General features: G+C 38.7%; 1 protein-coding gene, 1 non-coding gene and 1 pseudogene across 3 annotated transcripts; 2 read left to right on the top strand and 1 right to left on the bottom strand.

The window, feature by feature from the left end:
- Positions 1-3896: 3896 nt before the first annotated feature.
- On the top strand, positions 3897-5541 carry LOC104787276 (uncharacterized protein At1g65710 pseudogene; annotated as a pseudogene). The gene has a single exon (XR_015557044.1). The product of XR_015557044.1 is annotated as an uncharacterized protein At1g65710 pseudogene (transcript).
- Positions 5542-5858: 317 nt separating this feature from the next.
- LOC104787275 (sm-like protein LSM8) lies at positions 5859-8196 on the top strand. The gene is made up of 6 exons (XM_010512816.3): positions 5859-6021; positions 6288-6350; positions 6464-6504; positions 6594-6668; positions 7792-7844; positions 7936-8196. Exons 2-6 carry the CDS (start codon positions 6314-6316, stop codon positions 8024-8026), a joined length of 297 nt encoding a protein of 98 aa, XP_010511118.1. The 5' UTR covers positions 5859-6021; positions 6288-6313; the 3' UTR covers positions 8027-8196.
- Positions 8197-11449: 3253 nt separating this feature from the next.
- On the bottom strand, positions 11450-11556 carry LOC147943812 (small nucleolar RNA R71). The gene has a single exon (XR_015558634.1). It is a non-coding gene; the product is annotated as a small nucleolar RNA R71 (small nucleolar RNA).
- Positions 11557-16208: the final 4652 nt, after the last annotated feature.

Genomic DNA, 16208 nt, shown 5'->3' with positions numbered 1-16208 from the left:
CAATATTTTTTAAGAAGTTGGTTCCATTTTTTTTTTAACTTTGCTAAGTTAAATACATTTACATATATACAATTTATATTTTTTTTGCTTCCATCAATAAAAATCCAAAATTTTTTTTACTCAAATAGTACTTATATTGATTTAAACTTGGTCAATACAAATTTGTTCTTGTAGCCATTTTGGCATCATTATAGAATCAGCATAAAACACTCTATCAATACAGCCAAATTGTGCTAACAAATGAACTACTTTATTACATTCTCTTCTTGTAAAAATAAACTTTACAGAAAGAAATTTTGTAGCCCAATACTATATATCTTGAAGAAGATTTATTAGAGTTCTATTTCGTGATCGCCCATATGCCAAGTTAATGAGAACTTCACAGTCACCTTCAAACACAGCTGATGTATAACCTCGAATCCAAGTTTTTTGAAGAGTAACAACCAATGATTTTGCTTCTGCTTCCAATGGCGAAGACGTATAGGTAAATTTTGTTGATGCCCAAGCTAATGGTGAACCAAAACAGTCACGGATTATCCAACCTTCAGTTGCTTCATGGTGTAAATTGCTGAAGCCTGCATCAAAATTACATTCACAATTTGGGTAGATGGAGCTCCATCCGTATGCCTCAGATCTTGTTCGTTGAGGTTGTAGATTATCAGTTTTCTGTATAATATCAAACCATTCTTTTGTTTCATCGTTGGACTGTAAAACTGTCTTAGAAGCACTTTCTCTGAAACTAATAAACACGAAATTGTTTTGTGCCTTCCAAATACGCAAAAGTAGTCAAAAAAGTAACATTGTTTCATTGTCTATGTTTGCAGTGTTGACTGTAGATGTGATGATATTTGAAATATTCTCCTCAGGATCATTACACTACAACAAATATGCACATTGATAGCAGACGGATATAGCTCATTTTCCGTCACTGCTATGAAAAATGAGATTTTTTTTCGGTTACTTTTTAATAGCATCTTATTAACGCTATGATAGGAAAATTATGTAGCGGGAAACAAAAGTGACTTTTGTCCGCCAATACTTAGTGAAATTATTCACTTAATCGCCAAATAAAAAAAAAAAACCAAAAACTCGACACACTCTCTCTCTCTCTCGTTACAACCTAAGCTCGCTACACTCGATTTATTCTTCTAAATTCTCTTTGTGTGTTCAATTTCTTATTTTAAATCTCTATCAAATCTTCAATTTTATCGCCGTTTGTGAAAAGCCCCAATTTCGCCGTTTTTGAGAAGCCCTAAATCTCCATATCCATCGCAATTGAGAGCTCGAATCCGTTTTTGAGGCATGTCTTTCTTCTTCCTCCTAATTTCGTTATTTGTTTCGATTATTTGTGATTTCAAACAGCTTATGTGTGATTTCGATAAGTTTAGGTCAGATTTATCTAGTTTAGTTATCTGTTTTGTTAGGGTTCGATTTATCTAGATTTATTTCGTTATCTGTTTTGTTAGGGTTCGATTATTTACAGATTTTGAGAATGTGGAGTTTCGAATCCATCTGTTTTGTTAGGGTTCAATTATTTACAGATTTGACTCAAACTTAGCTTTTGGATTTGAGTATTTGCGCCTTCATAAACTTTTTGTATCCTTCATAAACTTTTTGTATCCTTCATAAACTGAACGATTATTTTTTTTTTCCCAAGTGTTGGTGATTGAAATGTTGGGGAACTGAAGCTTCTCATTTCTCTGTACTCACACAACAGGTTAGTATCACTCAACCAAAATAAGGTGATTGCTATGTTTTGTCCTTTGAGTCTGATTCGTATAAATAGTGATTAGATTAGTGAGATTTTACACAGTTAGATATTGGTTTAAGAGCATCTGTATGTGTCTGAAGTAGTGCAGTATTGTCTGAATTGTTGCTTAATGTGAGCTATGTATAATATGTATCTCTATTTTATCTATAAAGGTTAAAATTTATGTTATAACATATAATGTTGGACAAGGCATGGGTGCATCTATGCAGGTAAGGAATTATATTTCATAATTAGGTTTCATTTTGGGTTTGGATACTTTAAGATGTTCTTTTAGTTATTATTTTTTTCTTTACTTATCCATTGAAGAGCTGATCTTGGTTATAAAAGTGGAGCTTGGAAATTTGTAAGGGATGTGTCTGCGGCTTTAGGTGACATAGAAATGATAATATGTCCTTGTAAAGAATAGGGTTGTTTTTGTTAATTATATGATGACTGATGGTTTATATTGTAAACATGGCAGTGCATTAATAAAGTTATTTCCAAGGAGAATAAGAAGTGCAAGTTGATGGATTTAACTGGAAAGAATAGGGTTGTGGCTGAAGGACGATGGGGAACAAATGATCCAGAACATAAGGTTCACTTTACTCGCTTGGGTTCTAATGCAGTTAAAGTGTGGATAGATGTTGTGAAGGTGAAAAATATAAAAGTTTGGAGGCCATCCGATGAAATAGAGATTATTGAAGATGCACTTAGCTCCTGCATTGCTTGGCCAGAGAACAAGGTCATTATGTCTTAAACTGATGGTTTTATTGTGTAATGTTTAAGTACTTGAGATTGATTGTTTATTTTGGATGTTCTTGAGACTTTGATGGTAAACTGATGTTCTTGAGACTTTTGTTATGTATTTTGGATCTGAGACGTTTAATCAATGGTCAATGTATGAGATTTTATAAAACAGGTTATGTGTGCTATAATCACATATCAGAAAATGCTATAAAAGTACAGGTAAACGTTATGATAAAAGAATATACCATAGCACAGTAAACAAGATAAAACAGCATTTCGCAACAGCTATATTAGATATGTATAACATAGCACGAAAAATTAAATATTGTATAAATTTTTGCAAAATTATAATCTTGATAATACAGCAGTTTATTAGAGCTATGTTATAAAACTATAACATAGCACGAAAAAACAAATGTTGTATAAATTTTTTCAAAATTATGATCTTGATAATATAGCAATTTCTTAAAGCTATGTTATAAAAATATAACATAGCATACGTAATTAGTGCTATTGTATATGGGGTACATATAATAACAGTGCCCTAAAACAGCGCTCATGAAAACGCTATCAAAGGCCTATGATAGCGTTTTTCTCTGGTTAACAATGTGCATATTTGTTGTAGTGTTATGATTTATTGTTTCATCTGTTTGTCGACATCGGGGCAAATAACATCTAATTGCATATCCCCTGATCTTAATCTTGTTATAGTGGGTAGAGCTCGAGAAATAGTACGCCAAAGAAAATGTTTTATCTTTGGTATAACTTTTAAATTCCAAATTTTATTTTTGAGCTCAATCTATCCATAAGGTTTATTAGGACAAATGTCACATGAGAGTGGATCACGTGTTAACAGCCAGTAGCCCGACTTGACAGTGTAGTCTCCATAAGTGCTATAATTCCAGATAAGTTTATTTGATTGTTCTTCCTTAGCAAGATAGATATGTTGAATCTGTTCAAGATCTTTTTGCAGCAAAAAAATCCGAGTTATGTTTTCAGTGACATTACGTATAATAATTGTGAACAAAAATGCTTTTGGGTAACCAACCTGACAAAACCGTCAAACATGCAAAATAGCCGTTGGAACTCTAAACCTTATATAAAAAACTGAAGAAACCCCAAATTGCTTCGAAAAAAAGGAGAGAAGGCTCAGATAATAATATAATACGACATTGACTGCAGTGTACAACGGCTTCAAAATGACTCTCTCACTGTTCTGTCCTTGTTAAAATTGAATAATTTCAGTTTGATCCCAATCTTCTTAATAAGTTACAATCTCACGCCCACATTGAGAAAATAAAGGGGCTAATTCGAATATTCTCTGAAATAAAAGGATCTGTCTCTGTCACAAATCGCATTACCAAATTTAATAATATTCTCAGAATTTGAAGTTTTAAAATTTTCTTTCGTCTTTTTACACAAAGACATTCCCCTAAAATCTCTCTTGATCTTGACTCACTTCTACTTCAAACTTCTCTGTTCTTTCCAAACTCTTTGAGAGCACAAATGGGTTGCTGTCTTAGCAAAAAACCTTCTCCTTCCTCTAATGTCACCTCCTCTACTATTATTAGATCCCCAGATCCCATCAAACCCAAGATTGAGCCAATAGAAGAAACAAAACCCAAATCTCAGAAACTGAATCAAGAAGAAGAAGAAGAAGAAGAAGAAGAAGAAGTTCCAAAAAAAGAAGCTTTGGTGATAAAACACAGAAGAAGCCATGAAGAGAGATCCAAGAAGACAGATTCAGATAAAGACTCTCAAGTTTCGTCTCCTGTAGCTGCTGAGAAACAGAAACCGAACTCTACAACACCTGTCGTGAGGATCTCGAGCTGTACTAAAGAAGAAGTCGATGCTATATTAATACAATGTGGGAAGCTGAGTAGAAGCAACTCTGCTGCTAAAACAAGAAGATACTCTGGTTCAAAGAGAAGTTTTGATTTTGACCAAAACGGCGGCGATGCTGCGGCGGAGGAGGTGGTAGAGGCTGAGATGCAGACTCACCGGAATCGTCACCGTGGAGTTGAGAGAGTGAACGGTTCGCCACGGGAACGGAGAAGACGAACTCCAAGTAGAGAAAGGGATGATTCTAAGAGTTATCGATCCGGAAGCAGAGAAAGAGGAAACAACGGCGGTGGTAGCAGGCGAGTGAGTAGATCTCCGGCGAAACGATCGGAGTTTCCAAATGTTAACAACAATAGACCGGGAAAGTTTGTTACGATTCCGGCGACTGATAAGAGCAACAACGTAGAGCCGTCGGTTAAACGGGTAACGGTTAAGAGAAACATCGGAGACGCTTGTAGAATCGCAGCGTCTCCGAGATCAAAGTCTCCGGCAAGAACGGGTCCCTCGCTGAGCCGGAGCAATTCAAGAAAGGCGGAACAATCGCCGTATAGACGAAATCCATTAGGAGAGATTGATCAAAACTCATCAAGAATCGGATCTTGTAACAACACCAAGAAGACGGTAGAGTCTCTGAAACCTAATCCAAGAACTAGTAGAGCTGCAAGCCCGAGTAGTCGTGCCGCTGTTGTAGAAGTAGCGATAGCGAAACCTCCTCAAGTTGTGTTAAACAGAAGCAGATCGTTGAGGAAATCTCGAGATTTCGATTTGGTATCGAACGAAGATAACAATTACACAGCATTGTTGTTGAAAGATATTCAGAATTTTCATGGGAAGAGTGTTGTTGAAGACAACTCGGTTTCGTTGTTGCCGTTATGTGTTACTAAAGCTTGTTCCATTGTTGAAGCAGTGGCTGATCTTAACTCTATGGCTAACAGCAACTCTGATTCGAGCCGGTTTAGATTCACATCGACGGCTAAGAAAGCGGATTTGATGGAACCGAGTTTTGACAAGTATGTGACTGTGAAGAGAGGCGGTTCGTTGGAGGAATCATCAGGCAGCAACAATGTTACATGACTCTTCTTTAGGCAATAATGACACAAACTCGTGTTGTTGTGGTTTTATGTTTAATTAGGAGACATTGTTGTTTATTTGGTTTATTGTGTATTCACTTTGCTCATTTCAATGAATTTTTTTTTTTTTTTTTTTTTTCTCTTCTTGTTATGGCAATTTTAGAGAGGTTAATGGTTAAATGGTCCGGTTCGGGTCAGAAATTTTGGTTTGGAAAAAAACTTGATGAGTTAAACCAAATAATTTTTGGTTTAGTTTGAATCCACTTCTCAATTTAATCTTCTCTTCTTCAGGTTATGACAATTTTGTGGAGTAACTAATAATAACTAATAACTAATAACATAATTTTTGAGTGGGTTGAACCGGTTTGGTTCGGGTCGAGACTCTCTGAATTTCGGTGTAGGAAAAAATTGTCGAATTAAACCGGATAAAATGTTGGTTCGGTTAGATTGTTGGTTTGAGCAATTTCTTAAACCTATACATCTAATTCGAAGGCAAACAAACACACAGCCGAGCCCGAGGAGTTCTCTGAAAGCAGTGCGAAGGTTTTTTTAGGGCTTTACGAATCAGAAAGCTCTGCTAAGCAACTGCGTTTTGATTCGGAAGCAGTAAAGGTTAGAGCTTTCTTCTATCTATCGTCTTCCTCATTTTTGAATACCTTGAAACCCTTCGATGTAATAATTCCCAGGAACCGGAACCAATTTTACATTTGGTTATTCTCTGATTTGGGTCGAATTACGCTGGGTTGATCTCTTGTTTCTCTTAATTCTGGGTTCATGTCAAACTTGGTGATAGAATCTATATGACTCTGTTTGTTATCTATAATGCCCACCACCTGTTCGATGAAATTCCTAGTCTAATATTTTAGAAACCCTTTCAGGTCATATTGTTCTCTGGACTCTTAGTATGGCGACAGCCACTGGTCTCGAGTCTCTTGTTGATCGTAAGTTGCCTTTTTTATCTTTTTTCTTCCAGTAAGCAACATTCTAGATTGATGTAGTGATGCGTTATCGCATGAATTGTACAAAAGTATTTATCTTTTGGTTGGTGTTGCAGAGATGATTTCGGTGATTACAAATGATGGACGCAACATTGTGGTATGTTTATTTTCTCTACTTGTGTGTTATATGCTTTGTCACTCGAAATATATAAGCAAAGAGAGCAATGCGGATGTTTTAATTTTCAGGGAGTTCTTAAAGGTTTCGACCAAGCTACAAATATAATCCTTGATGAATCTCATGAACGTGTGTTTTCCACAAAGGTTAGGCTTCTGATTTCTGTTTTAAAAGTACCAAATTGAATGGCTGCAAATACTAGTTTCTGCAAGTATTGGCCAGTTTTTTTTTTTTTTATTATGACATTGTTCACCCCAATGTTTAATGGCTTGGATCTTTGAGTCGCTACATCTAATCTTACCGTGGAGTCATTTTCATGAGGTTTCTATTGATGTTGCAGAGCTCTTGATATCTCCATATTGTGTCTGTAGTGATCGTATTAGAATTAGAACAAGCGAGATGCAAGCTCACTAGGATGCTAATTTAACTTGTGTTCATTGTCAGAGCAATTTTCTTTGTCTGGACGTTTAATTGGTTGTACGTCCTTGCTAATAATGTACATTGAGTCATTGCTTGGTTTATTTTGTGTTGTGCCATCTATTGAGGAACAAACATACTCTTAACATTTAAGATTGGCTGGTCACTATAGTACTTTGAGTAGTGAGACGTGAGAGTGGATAAATAAATAATTGGCCTCTGAATGAAAGAATTTATATCAGATACCGTGGATATATTTACTACATGGTGCATACACTGAAATATATTTCGTACTATTAATTCATCAAATGTTATATGATTGAAATGAAGAAAATTGTGATTGCATTTAACTAAAGCTTTAGATACTTCTATGTGAGTCAAATCTTTACTGGCAGTGTGTAATTATGCATTACTTACTTTTGTTTACATAAAGATGCTTAAAGGTACAATTCCTTTCTGTTTTCTTGTGTGCACAAGAGTGTGTCCATGTCAATACTCGATTAGGCCAATGTTATTGGAAGGGATTAGTATTCGTCAGGGCCCATCCATGGATCTTTTTGGCTTTGGATATAGAGATGCTTCTGTTAAAATGATGGATACTTGGAGAAAACTCTTTTGGTTATACCTTATATGTTGTTTGTGTCTAAAACATGTTGCATCTTTAGTTTCTTATTATTGACTTCCATTAGTGTCTGGTGGATTCAAAATATGAACAAAGTCGCTTTTAAACCACCCTTAAGTTTTCCACTTAGCATCGAGACCTCTTACTATTTTTTTCACACACACTCTCTCTGTCTTCATCCGGGTAAGATCTTTTGATGTGTTAGTGGTTTACTTGTCTTGATATTTCAGGAAGGGGTACAACAGCATGTGTTGGGTTTGTACATTATCAGAGGCGACAACATGTAAATCTCATCCTCGTATTTTTCTTTTTCTTTCTTGGCCAAGCATAGGAAATAGTCTAACACTGCAACTGTTTTTATTTTATTTTATCAGAGGTGTTATTGGGGAGCTGGACGAGGAGCTTGATGCAAGTCTGGACTTATCAAAACTGAGAGCTCATCCTTTGAAACCCGTCGTGCATTGATTGAAAATAGTTATGGCGTGAAAGCCTAAGATTTGATTGTAAACAATTTGGATAGTTTATTTTCATGTCATGTCTGGGGAGTTGTCTGTTTTGTGTATCCTAAGGACAAAGGCTATATGATATTTCTATGTCTAACGTTTCCGCCTGAAGGATTCTTGTTTTCTTCAAAATTTCTATTTAGTAAGTGAAACGAGATGCTATCTGAGTGAAGGTCGAAGTAAAGTTGTAAGCTGAAACTAAAATTAGATCGTAAACAAACACGTTATATGATGGTTACTCATCCGGTAAAATCATGTGAAGCACACATGACATATCCCACTCGTCGTCCCATCATGAAACTGAAGAACACATCGCACACCACTAGTGTACTTGGAAGGATCCATCTATTAAACAAGTGAATATTGCGCAATGGGATACAATGAATAACCAAACAAGGCTCCTCTAGACTAATGTCTCATGTAAGATAAATATAGTAAGGTTGTATATATGTGGCACCAAGATAAGTTATAATATAGTCAACTGTCACGTTTTTGTAGTGTAGCTAGCTCTTAGAAGCTTGTGATTCCAAACTTTTAAACCGAGGTTAAACATCCAACGTACAACCTTTCAAATACGCAGAAAGGACCAATTGAAAATCGGAAAAATGTCATTTAAATCTAGAACTTTCAAATTTTAGTCATTTAAACTAGGAACTTTGTTGTAGGCCATATAAAATATCAGCTTTCATTGATTAACTCTAATGCCAAGCCAAAAAGACATGACGTTAAATCTGATAACCAAGCAACTAACAACATTATTCTGCCTTTAACCATCTCCGTTAGTGACAAAACGACATCGATTTGAAGAAAATATTATTTCGATAAAATGCCATTTAAACTATGAACTTTTAAAATGAAGCCATTTAAACCATGAACTTTTAAATCTATATCATTCAAACTATGAACATTGTAGGCTATTTTTATATCAACTTTCATTGAATGAAATTTTTAAACATCACGTTTCGTTGACCAAACTAAACTCGACATGACATTAATTATGCTAACAAAACAAGTGTGATATGTCTATATTTTGCATCTCCTTAGCCTGTATTTGTCATGCATTTAGCTAGGAAAACTAGTCGTTTTGCATCATTTTAGAACCTCTTTTATACACTTTGCATTTTTAGGAAGTTTTTGCATCATGTTTGCATACATTGTGCATTTCGGAGTATTTCAGGTGTCTAGGAGACGTCGGAAATGCAGACGATCGAGCCACGCAATCGAGCCACTCTCAGCTGCACCAATCGAGCCACTCTCAGCTGCACCAATCGAGCCACTCTCAACCTCCGCAATCGAGCCACTCTCAACTTCCGCAATCGAGCCATCACTCGAGCCACCGGTCGGGGGATTCAGCTTTTGACGTCTTCATCAAAGTTGTAGATAATTGAGTCATCTTTCAAATGCCGTTTATTTTAAGTCAATCTGAGGCGTGGTTCAAAAGTTATCACCGTTTTAGTGGATACATATACACCCAGCTCGAGTCGCATCACCTCCACTCGACCCAGCTCGAGTCGTATCACCTCCACTCGACCCACCTCGAGTAATATGACCTCGACTCGATATGTTCCACTCGACCGCACTCCAGGGAGAGACGACACTCCGACTCAATGCACATGTCAGGAAGACGTTCTGTCTTACACGCTTCAGGAGATTCCCAAACCGACGCTTCACCTTGTCGTTTTAAGTTTTAGGGATTCACATGTTTTTACTATATATACATTTTTGTTAAGTCTTGGTTGGAACATCTTAGTTTTATCTCGTTTTCTTTTGTAAGGTTTACCTAGCCACCACAAACGTACTCCGATCTTGTAATCCAGATAGCTTTGATTTAATTGAGTTTTTGCATTGGATTTCTTCTACAAAGTTGTTCTTCTCATTTCTATCTATCTACTATGCCTTGTTCAATATTTTCTGGATTTGTATCTTTGGTGATGATTTCCGGATCTGAGTAGTGTGTTAGTTCTTGAGGATATGATAGATTAGGTGTAAGGTCTTAGGATGTAGAGTGTTTAAGCTTTGATTGCATGATTCCCTTCTGGACTAGAGTAAGAAATACTAGTTTCTTTCTGATCAATTGGGACTAGGTTTGAGACATTTCCACACCCAAAAGGTGTTTGATGAAATGTCTGACTAACTAGTGCCAGAGACTTACGTTCCTAGCCTAAGAGATTAGTTGTCTAGGATGTTTGTTGACATGAATGAACTTGTTTGTAATGCCTGCTCGACCATGTTCCTCTAGCGAGAGCTAGGTATGGAAGTGGTTGAGTCTGAGTAGCTTTTGCCAAGTGATTAGATTAGCTAGGTTGTGATGTTCATTGTTTAGGGATAGTTTGCTTGTGGTATGTTAAACACTCTGTAGACTAGGATACTCCACCGACATCAATTACTCCCATCCTTAGGACTTTTATCTTTTTGATTGATATTACATTCCTGAGACTGTTTCATTTGTTCATTGCTTAGAATCGTTTTCGGTTTCGCTTATTCTTGCTTGCTTCTTGTCATACATTTTCGTTTATGTTTCTGTGACTCATTTCCGTTTTGTATTTTGACCATTCTAGGATTGTTAGAAAAACACTCTTTTTGAATTGGCTTAACTTGTGACTTCTTGATTGCATCTTGAGTGATAGTAAAGATTCCCAATTGGATTGACACCTTAAGTATTACAACTGCATACGGTTAATTGAGACCTACTAGGAGACACAAAAATCCTAGTATCAATTTGGCGCCGTTGCCATTTGGGAATTGTTTTGCTACATTTAAAATTTCAAGTTTTGCAAGATTAAGTTCTATTACACTTATCATTCTGGGTACTGACTTGTTTTGGTTGTCTGCTTGTTTGTCTTGCACCTCAGGTACCTGTTGATTGTAACCTTGCATGCACACCAGATCAAGAGGGCATCAGAATCTCCTTCCTATTATCAACAAAATCAACCGGTTGCAACGCCCACGACAAACTCGTACTTCCAACGATCATCCCGTACCAGTCACTATGGAACAACAGAATGAACCACATCCGGGACCGCGAAACATTGGTGATGGGGATGCACCGAACACTCACACTCAGCGTGCTGGAATCGTCCCTCCCGCCGTGCAGAGAAACAACTTCGAAATCAAAAGTGGTCTGATCTCCATGATCCAAGGCAACAAGTTCCATGGGTTGCCTATGGAGGATCCACTCGACCACTTGGACGAGTTCAACCGTCTGTGCAGTCTCACCAAGATCAACGACGTGAGTGAGGATGGTTACAAGTTGCGCCTCTTCCCATTCTCCTTGGGAGACAAGGCTCATCAATGAGAGAAAAACCTTCCCATGGGATCAATCACCACCTTGGATGGTTGCAAGAAAGCATTCTTGGCCAAGTTTTTCTCCAACTCCAGAACAGCACGTCTCAGGAATGAGATTTCCAGCTTCACTCAGAAGAGCTCAGAATCATTCTGTGAAGCATGGGAGCGTTTCAAGGGTTACCATAGCCAGTGTCCACACCATGGTTTCAGCAAGGAGTCACTGCTGAGCACTCTCTACCGTGGTGTACTACCAAAGATACGTATGCTGCTTGACACTGCTTCGAACGGTAATTTATTGAACAAAGACGTTGAGGAAGGATGGCAACTGGTTGAGAATCTCGCTCAGTCTGACGGCAACTACAATGAGGACTATGACCGCACAGTTCGCGGCGACGCTGGGTCTGAGGAGAAGTACAAGAAAGACCTCAAGAATGTCAATGAGAAGCTTGACCGTATCTTGCTAAGCCAGCAGAGGAGCGTCCACTTTGTATCTGAGGATGACCCTTTCCAAGTTCCAGATGGGGAGGGTGAGCAGACTGAGGAGATCAGCTATGTCCAGAATGAGGGTGGATACAACAAAGGTTACAACCCCTACAAGACGAACCCCAATTTGTCTTACCAAAGTAACAACGTTGCTAATCCACAAGATTAGGTGTACCCGCTTCAAAAACAACAACAAGGTCAACAAAAACCTTTTGTGCCTTACAATCCGGGATTCACACCAAAACAACAATTCCAGCAGGGTTACCAAGCTCCCTCAGGACCACCGCCAGGATTCCGCCCTCAACCAGTTCAGCCTACCCCAGCCCCAGTTCAAGAAATGAAGCACATGCTGCAGCAACCTTTTCAAGGTCAAGCTAGTGGTTCTCTAGGTACTGCTAAGAAGTTTGCTGAACTCAGTCAGCGGATGGAATGTTCTTACAATGATCTGAATGTCAAGTTTGAAGCTCTTAACTCCAAGACAAAGTATATGGAAGGCAAGACTGTTTCTACTTCTACCCCAACAACTGGCAACTACCTGGAAAAGCAGTTCAAAACCCCAAGGACTATGCTACTATGCATGCTATCACCACCCAAGCTGTAGATGTACGGCTCACTGAGGACACTGAGAGTTTAGATGGGGAGGAATTTCTTCAATATGAAGTTCAGATAAAGGATCCTGTCGAGGTGCTCAAGGATCCAATTAAGTCAGCCAAGCAATCTAATCCTGAAGCTACTAAAGAACCCACTGCTCCCAAGAATAAACCTGTGAGATTCATTCCTCCACCATATAAGCCACCTCTACCATTTCCAGTGAGGTTTAAGAAGCAGCTTACTGAGAAGTATAAAGCTCTGTTCGAAAACCAAGTCAAGGAGATTGAACTTAGGATGCCTTTGCTTGATGCATTTGCACTTGTGCCTTAATATCAAAAGTTTTTAACTGATTTGGTAACAGAAAGGACCAAAGAGAAGGAGGAGATAGCTAAAGGAGTTTAAGCTAAGGTTCTGGAAGATGAGAGGGTAGTGCATGACATAGGTGGGGTTATTCATGAATGCAAAGCTATTATTCAGAAGATGATTATCCCAAAGAAGCTAGAGGACCCTGGTTCTTTCACCTTGGCTTGTTCTCTAGGTCCATTGACCTTCAAAAAGTGCCTATGTGACCTTGGTGCTTCAGTAAGCCTCATGCCACTCTCTGTAGCTCAGAGGCTAGGATTCAACGAATACAAGTCATGCAACCTCCGCTTAATATTGGCTGATAGGACTACTATATTGCCTCATGGTCAACTAGAGAACTTGCCCCTCAAAATTGGACAAGCTGAGATTTCTACTGATTTCGTGGTGATGGGAATGGGTGAAGAGCCTAAAGATCCACTAATTCTGGGAAGACCTTTCTTAGCTACAGCTGGAGCAGTCATTGGTGTCAAGAAGGGGATGATAGATCTCAATCTGGGTAAGAACTTCTAGATGAAGTTTGATATCAAGGATTCTAGGAAGAAACCAACTATTGATGGACAGACCTTCATGATTGAAGAGAAAGATCAGAAATCTGGGTTTGACATCTTTGAGGATGTGAATGAGGCAGAAACAGAGGTTTTGGTAACCAAAGAGAAAACTCAAAGTGTCACTCGACCATTCTCCAACTCGAGTGCAGTCGTTACCCTCCCTAAGCGTCAAGACCTGCTTCCCAAACCTCACCAACCGCAAGAGTCAAGTCCTCCCGCGCTTGACAGTTTATATGAACTCCTAAATACTCTTATTCTAAGGGATTCAGTGAAAGAGTTAACAACTATGGTGAAGGAGATGAGTGGGCAAATCAAGAAGCTCCAAGGTACAATGAGAAGTTCTCCTCCAAGGAAATTAAGGAAGAGGTTTGGGATAATGAAGAAGAGGTGTTGCAGACTTCAACCACCACCGTGCGTTCTCAACCATCATCGACTCGAGCAAGGTTCAACCGACGGCGTGGAATCAGACTCGACCCATCCTGAGAGGTTCATCACTCTGCACTCGTTCGAGCCACGCCTCCGCTGTCACACTCGAGCCAATCTCACTCCGCACACGCTCCAACTACCATGCTCGAGCCACTCAAGCCAACAGCCAATTGAGCCCCTCTCTCGAGCCACACACAAAGTCTCCATCGAGCCAACTCGTCAGAGAACACTCTCTCCGGTTCCCTCCCCAGCACGTTAATCTTTATATGTGTCACGGGAGCGTCAGCCTTCACCCGCTCCTTCACGCCACTCGTCACATGAGTCCAGGGAGAGAAGGAGACTCGGTTCGCGAGGTTCCAGAGCCTCCTCTAGTCGGCGATCAGCACGTCGTTCTGCAGCTCAAGATGAGCACGAGGTTCAGATTGAGGTTGAGCAGCGAGTTGAACATCAGGGTGATTATCATCCTACAGAGGTTGTTGTATTGGTATCGGACCATGGCGAGTCTAAAGTCGATGACATGCAGTGTGACGAGCAGCCGAACATGTACCAGAACATGCAAGCGGTAGAGCAGCAAGTCGACCAACCAGCTGAGGTCACCCCCGCGGATCCCGAACAAGACGAAGGACAGAGTTAGTTTCACGCTCCTCCTTAGGCGAGCACAGACTCCTTCTTCTACTACTGAGATACTCCGACCTTTCCTTTGTACATACCATTTCATTCCTTCATTGTTTCTGTTGTTTTTCTTAAATCCTCCTGCAAATTTTTCTTACACAGGAGACTGTGTAATTTAAGTTTGGGGAGGGTTTGAGATGATGTATCTGATGTTGTGTTCTGTGATTCTTATTTTAATTTTTTTTTGCATCATATCATATTTGAGTTTGCATCCACCTATTGCATAAAAAAAAAAAAAAACTCGAAAATTTTCACAAAAACAGAGTGTTCATGTAGTTTGCACTTGCATATTAGGATTGAGTGTAGGGTTATTCATATAGGGTTGTTGCATTTAGCATAGGGGTTGATGATGATTGTAACCTTGTTAGCATGCTGGATTCAATAGGATAGGATCAAGGCCCTTGTTATTAGTTCTTTGATGCTTGTTGATTGAACTTGAAAATGTAAGATTGAAGCATGTTTTGAATTGATATCATTCCCTATCTACCTGAACCTAATCCTGACTTGCAATTATCATGTGATGCATTGAAGTTGAACTCATGTATACCATACAAATACTTGGATTGTCTTTCACATTTTTACCACCCTTGTCAATCCAAGTAGCTGATTCCCATCTTTGGAACAGTTCTCCGCACCCTTAACCAACCGTTCTTTCAAGCCAATTGTATTCTTGAGTGTCAGGCCTTTTCCGAGTTGAGCTTGTTAAAAAGTGTTAGGTTCTAACCGACAAGAGTAGGATCCTGTGTAGTTCTAGTTTGCGTTATCCGGACTAGTAGGACTAGGTGAGAACTCGATTTTGGGTATTGGGTATGGATTTGTGCAGAAACATAAAGGGGTAGAAAGTCTTTAGGAGGGGGATGCGTTTTCACAGTTTAAAGTCTAGTAAAGGATTTGGGTTGAGCAAAGTAAAAAGAGTTATTGGATCTGGGCATAAAATAAAAAGATTAGACAAAGAATAAAAGAAAAAAAATGCTTAAGATGTCTAGAGTCCTTAGAAGAAAATAAAACGAACCATAGTGATAATAAAGAGTTCCCAATCCGCTAGAGTGATAAGAAATGAACTCCTCCTAAGACCAAATCTAAAGAATGAAAGAATGGGTTTGAGATGAAGTTTCTGATGAAGGGTAGAGATAGGACCAACTTCGGTTTGGAGTGTTCTTTGGGTAGACAGGGCGCTGCTCTTGTATGTATCAGTTGGCTTCAACCTTTAGCCTTCTTTTAAGCTCAACTCCTTTTCGTGAGAGAACCTTGTTCTGTATTGATAAAACCACTTGATGAGGAGACCATCTATGTCTCTAACCTTTTACCCTAGCCAAATGAGTTCAATGACATTGTTTAGCTTGATTCACGGTTCTCTGTTAATGAATGTTAAAGGGGATGATTGATAGGATTGCATGTGTAGATTTGAAATAAAGTTCCTCCACCATGCATCATAGAACTAAAAACAAGGACCTTGATTCTAACTACTCTATTCAGCATGTTTTAGGTTCTGAGACCCCATCTTCACACCTCTCTTCCATACTTTGTTCTTTATAGTTTGCTTGAGGGCAAGCAAAGAATAAGTTTGGGGGAGTTGATATGTCTATATTTTGCATCTCCTTAGCCTGTATTTGTCATGCATTTAGCTAGGACAACTAGTCGTTTTGCATCATTTTAGAACCTCTTTTATACATTTTGCATTTTTAGGAAGTTTTTGCATCATTTTTACATACATTGTGCATTTCGGAGTATTTCAGGTGTCTAGGAGACGTCGGAAACGCAGACAATCGAGCCACG

This window comes from Camelina sativa, chromosome 5, assembly GCF_030686135.1.
Source record: "Camelina sativa cultivar CO46 ecotype springtype chromosome 5, ASM3068613v1".
Lineage (NCBI taxonomy): Eukaryota > Viridiplantae > Streptophyta > Magnoliopsida > Brassicales > Brassicaceae > Camelina > Camelina sativa.
This window is presented reverse-complemented; position numbering and strand designations above follow the sequence as displayed.